We start from the raw sequence: 6,000 nt of genomic DNA on the forward strand, positions 1-6,000 counted from the left end.
ACACTTCATCTATGTAGAAGGTGTAGGCCCAGCCCTGCTCAAAACTGGAAAGGCCTGGGCTACAGACTACGGGTTCTCACCCACCCCTCCTTGCTCACAGTATCTGAACCCCAGAGGGTCAGGGTCAAAGCCTCAAACCTCAGAAGAGGTTCTCTGGCCTCAGGCACCCACTCACCCTCTCCCAGGCTGCCTCTTAGTTCAAGCAGAAGGATGACTGGAGATCAGGGAGACGATAAAGGCTCATTTTTCATCTGCTCATACCTATCTGCCATTAGAAAAGCCACCTTCTCACTGAAGGACTCAGAAAAAAACCCTGCCTGGGCCCCCAAAGCTCTATTCTACTGCTGGGTTAATGAATACAGAACCTAGGCCTGGCCCTCAGGTCAGTCCTTACCCTGCCCTTGACTCACCTTCATGATCCCCTATAGGGTCCTGTTCAGGAGGCCACCTCCCCTGTTTCAGCCTGACACACCAGGGAAAGACAAAGCACAGGGCCCAGGTCCTCAGTCAAATTCCTGTGAGTCCCATGCCTGAAGCAAGTGCTGAGGCCACTCTAGGCCTATTCCAGGTCCGTATCAAGTACTCGGCACGCATTATCTCACTTTGAGTTCACATCAACTCCCGTTCTCTCCCTGAACAAAATTGGGGATCGCCCAAGATCACAAGGCTGGCCCGCCCACAAGGTAGAGATTACGGCCACAGCTATAGGACTCTGTAGCCTGGCTCCTGTAAAAAAGGACTTCACTAACTTCCAGGAGTCACTCAATTCTCCACCACGCAGGCGCCAGTGGCACTACCTCCAAAGAGTCTGGTTCCAGTGACAAAAATGCAAGGAATTCTGGAGTTCTGCGATGGGGGTGGGGTGAGGACACAGGTAGGAGTAGGGGTTCTTGGGCTGGCGCCACGTGCCCGAACCAGATTCTAGTAGTGAGATCAACTACTCCAAGCCACTCCCCCACCCCACCCACATCACTGTGCCATACCTCTAGGGAACCTTGAATATGATGTGATAAGTGGTTCTCCATCGTCTGTCCAGGGTGGGTCAGCTTATGAGCAAAGCTTGCCCCTTTCCACAAGAGGCCACCAACTCAACTCAAGGGGCCCAGTAGTCAAAAAACACCCTAAGAGGCTCATGGTCCCACCTCAGCGGGCAGGGGCCATGAGGAGGACAACCCTGCACTGAGCCTAAGGAAAACTTAGCCGCATCCCCATAGAAGGAGCTACCTGCAGGGGATAACTAAGAATTTAAGAGCATCCTTTGGGCCTAAACACAAAGCCCAAGCCAGAACCAGAGCGCACAGCCACACCCTCCTGCCTTCCGGGTACAACAGCTCTACTCACATTGACTCCTCCCCTCGCTCTTTGGGACACACCCTCAGTTTAGGTAGGTCAGCCTGTTTCCGTGTATGTGAGGCTAAGAGGACCACGAGTCTGACGCTAGAGGAAGAGTTTGAAAATAAAACAAGATGCCATGTGTAGATGTTTAATAGAGACCCCGGACACAGATACATCCACAGGTTTCTGCTGTTGGACCCTCCATGTCACCCTAGCCCTCAGAGAGATGGGTCACTAACCTTCAGGGCACACTTCTGGCCAGAGCGCCGATGGTAGCACTCCAGTACCTTGCCGTTCACACCCAGACCCAGCACTTGCTTGGACAACTGGTAGTCATCAGTCACCGCGTACTTCTTGGGTTCCCGTCGCACACCTGGGGCCGGAGCACCACCCAAGGCGGACCCGCCGAGCGCACCTGGCGGGGGCACAAGACTCCCCTTCTCCCCTGCTGTCTCGCCATCCATGGCCCCCACGGGGCGCTCGGAGGTAGCCCCAGCCTGGCGCGTCCAGAGGCACCTGAAGGAAAGGGAAAGAGTCACTCCCCACCGGGACTTTTTGGACACACCCCAGCTTTGGTTTCTCCAGAACTAGATTGACTGGGCTCCTGGCCCAAGACAAGCTGGAAACTGCCTGAGAGTACTTACGTACAGCAGGGGGAGGTGATCCCTCAGCCCAGGCACGTGTCAAATTAGGAAGGAGTCCGGCGCTGTATAGCAACAAGGTCTTGAGAACCAGCCATACAGAGACCCAAGAAAGGCGGACCAGGCGAAGGCGCACTTGGTGGCAAAGCACTACACGAAAATCATGGTGCAGGCGAGAGTGGGCAAGAGATAGTGATCCCTGGAGTCCGCTGAGGACCGGAGCCCTGGACCCAGAGTCTCGCCGCCCGCGTCCCACGTGACCCCCCACCCCCGCTTCTCGTCGCGTCATTCAGACTTGGGGCCCCGCTAGGTCAACCTTAAAGGGCCAGGCTAGTCCGGGTTGGGCAGGCCAGGGCAGAGCCCCTGGCAGACTCCGCCTCTGAGTCGAGACAAAATGGGGCGTGGCCTCGTCAAGTTCACTGTAACTTTCGCAGCGCCCTGGGACACCGCTAGGAGCTCCTTCAACTGTTGTACCAGCCTCCTCGGATTTTATCTGTGATCTAGAAAAGTTACAGCGCAAGACATTTTGTTTCTCTTGCGGGCTCTTGAGTGAAGTGTTCTTTTTGCTAGCTGCCAGGGGGCGTTTTAGACTCCCAAAATTTCCAGGTAGCTAAGTGTTTCAGAATTCAACTTTTTGAATGTTTAGTCAGCGTGCCCTGGGAATTGGCATGTTGTTGTCTAACCCGCCACTCATTTCCTGGTTTAGGGCATCTGTCTAACAACTGGCTAGCTTTCCTTTCTATGCACTTCCTGACTAACCTTTTGACTTTGCAATTCACTTGTCATTCCAAATAAATGTATTGGGCCACATTCATACTTCCCTGGACCACTTACAGCCCGTAGCCGTAAGTTGAACACACTTGGGACGCTCTTGAATCAGAAATCTCGATTTCCCATTTGGTCAGCTGCATCAACTTTTCACCTCGTGATTTGAGCTTTAGGTTCTAAGAATCTCAACTAATAAAAGTTCAAGTTCTGGCCATGGTGATGAACACCTGTAATTGCAGCGCGAGGAAGGCTTAGGCGGGAGGATTGTGAGGCTAACCTAGGTTACATCGTGAGGCTATGTTTTTAAAAAATAAAATTAGCTGGGCATAGTGGCCTATGCCTTTAATCCCAGCGCTCTGAAAGCAGAAAAAGACGGACCTCAGTGAGTTCGAACCAGCCTGGTCTGCAAAGAGAGTTCCAGGACAGCCAGAGAAACTCTGTCTCGAAAAACCAATCAATCTTTTGTTTTGTTTTTGTTGTTTTTTGGTTTTTTGAGACAGGGTTTCTCTGTGTAGCCCTGGCTGTCCTGGAACTCACTCTGTAGGCCAGGCTGGCCTTGAATTTAGAAATCCGCCTGCCTCTGCCTCCCAAGTGCTGGGATTAAAGGCGTGCGCCACCACGCCCGGCTCAATCAATCAGCCTTAACATTAAAATCCATTTCTTCCATCCAATTCCTCTATTCGCTTTAAATTTTTCCCTTCTGCACTTAGACCTTCACCTTTTAGCCTATCATAGATATTTTGAGCCAACTTTCCCACAAGTCTACAGAGCAGGCGGCGCCACAGGCAAGCCCTCTGAGCAGGTCTCTGCTGCCATCTACAGACTATATTCAGAACTGCAGCCACCCGGACCTCTGTCCCACCCAAAGGAGGCTGTGTCCGGCCTTCCACCACAACACACACAAAGATGCCTGGGCTGCACTCTGCAACTGTCAGTGGCCAACAGAAAATTGGTGCCCTTCTATTTGTACAACTGCATCCAGGTTCCTGATAACCACTCGGGAAGAGCACTGCAATTATTCATGGGTAGCTTGTCTCCTTAGAAATTGGTAACTGTCTTCTCCAGGCAACCTTCAAGCTAGCAACAATCAGTGAAGCAGAGATCACTAGATAAGAGCCTCAGATGGTCACTAGGAAGCACTTCCTGCAGACCAAGAAATGCTCTACCTGAACACCTCACTGAGACAGAGGAAGGAAGATATCACCATCCCTTTAGACACACACTGAAAACACAGAAGAAAAACAAGCCCAGAGAGGTGAGTCATGTGACCTGCTTGACATCAGCAACTAATAAAAGAGAACTGCCCCTCATCTCAATCCCAGAGTGCAACCTCATGGTTGGGCTTAAGGTTGGAGGTCAAGGAATGACCTCCTCCCATGGAGTTTCTTTCTTGGCTCTACTAATCCACATGTGCAAGCATACGCTCATACATGCACTCACACAGTGCACACAAGAGACACACGGATAGTCACATACACAGACAGATACATACAGGCACATGTATTCACACACACTTATGCCTAGCTGTATCTAGGGTCAGGTGGGATCATAGTCCCACCTATTAATCAGACCCAGGATCTAAGAGATTGAAGGAAGGCATACAATCTGGAAGTGTTGTTTCCAGGAGGCCGGGGCAGGCGCTGCAACCAGCTTAAAGCTAGTGAACCCAAGGCTCAGTAAGGTCTCATTCTCTCTGAGCATGACTCCACAAGGAACGGAAAGTTAGGTAACTGAGAGTAGAGGCTGGGGCTGGATTGTATGTGCCCCGATATATACATACATACATACATACATACATACATACATACATACATACATACATGGCTCAGCTGTTAAGAGCACATATTGTTTTTACCAGAGGATCCAAGTTCCATTCCCACTACCCACATCAGGTGGGTTACAACCACCTGTGATGTCAGCTCTAAGGGAGCCTACACCTCTGGCCACCCACACACAAACACATACACATAATTAAAGATAAAATAAAATAAAATTTAAAATGAGCTTATATTTTAATTACTCTAAAATTTTATAATTGTGTTTCTAACTTTGTTTAATTAATCGATTGATTTACCAGCTTTTAGGAACTTTATTTTCCTTCTGCCTCTTTCCCTCTTTGCTCCGGTGTTCTGCAGAGCAGCTCAGAACCACGCAGTGTTGGCTCCAACCCACTCAGTGGCCTGCCCTGTGGGAGCCAATGGCCAGTCCTCAGTGGCTGGCTGCACACTCCAGTCTTCTGTGGGGAACTGCTGGGTGGGCACAGAGGGTACCTGTGCACCCTAGGACCAGTCGGCCACCTCAGGCTGAACAGCAATAAACTCAGGAGCTGGGGCAGTCCATTCACTCTGGAATTCCTCCTTGATCACAGCTTTCTTGGCAGCTGCCTGGTCCTCTTTCTCAACCTCCTCTGGGTCTCTGTAGAAGTGGTGATCTGGTGTAAATTCCACAGGCGCTCCTGAGAGATAACAGCATAGATGTGAAGAACTTCCCAGGCCAGCATCCACCACATCAGACCCACCCACTGAATGAGCTCCCTTGTTGTTGCATGGGATAGCAACAACGTCCACGTGGTGCCGAGGAGAGTCTGTCACACAGAGCCACGGTGGTCAGGTTGACTTGAGAGGCCTCTCTGAGGGGCTGATGGTCAGCCCTGGGATCAGTCACCACTAGAAGCCTTGACACCTTGAAGCTTGCTTGGATCTGGTTAATAATGAAGGTCTCAGGCATGAAGCATCCAGCAGTGGGAGGGTGCCTGTGACAGCAGCAAACTTCCAGCTGGCTCACTGGCCGGTGTTCCTAGAGGAGATGACGCTGTCATCACGAGGTTCTTGATAGCAACCATAGCCTGAGCTGCAAGCACCAGCCTCTCCCAGGTCCTCCTCAGATTTATGATGCAGAGACTGTCACTTTTCCTTCTGTAGATGTGCTGCTCCATGTGAAAGTCAAGGTTGGTGCCATCTAAGTGGGTTCCCGTGGCAAGGAATTTGGGACTATCCTCTTCCTTTACCTGTAGGACATCAACGGCTCCAGACATTATGTGAGTTTTCCTTTAAGTTACAACAGGAATCAAGAACAATGCTGTATGGACCTGTCCCTGGGCAACACAGATTATTTAAGCCCAGGCTAACCTCAAACTCACTGAGTAGACAAGGATAGCCTTCAACGCCTGACCTTCCTGCCTCAACCTCTCCAGTGTTATAATTATAGGTGTGAGCCACCATACACTGCGTGTAGTTTAAAAAATATATATTCAAAG

The 6,000-nt window shown here is 50.7% G+C and overlaps 1 protein-coding gene and 1 pseudogene across 4 annotated transcripts in view; both read right to left on the bottom strand.

Annotated features, from left to right (window-relative positions):
* The window catches only part of Mapkapk3 (mitogen-activated protein kinase-activated protein kinase 3), a 34,951-nt gene extending 32,619 nt beyond the window's left edge, over positions 1-2,332 (bottom strand). The window contains exons 1-2 of one of the 4 annotated variants that reach the window (NM_178907.3): positions 1,980-2,332; positions 1,575-1,851 (exon numbers count right to left, since the gene is read on the bottom strand). In NM_178907.3, the coding sequence (NP_849238.1) occupies positions 1,575-1,799 (225 nt within the window). In that variant the 5' untranslated portion in view covers positions 1,800-1,851; positions 1,980-2,332. Of the gene's footprint in view, positions 1-983; positions 1,295-1,574; positions 1,852-1,979 lie in introns of those variants that run through there. The other 3 variants (XM_006511616.3, NM_001316691.1, XM_006511618.4) reach the window with 3 other exon arrangements.
* Positions 4,892-5,778, bottom strand: Gm17040 (predicted gene 17040; annotated as a pseudogene).

Source organism: Mus musculus, chromosome 9 (genome assembly GCF_000001635.26).
Source record: "Mus musculus strain C57BL/6J chromosome 9, GRCm38.p6 C57BL/6J".
Taxonomy (NCBI): Eukaryota; Metazoa; Chordata; class Mammalia; order Rodentia; family Muridae; genus Mus; species Mus musculus.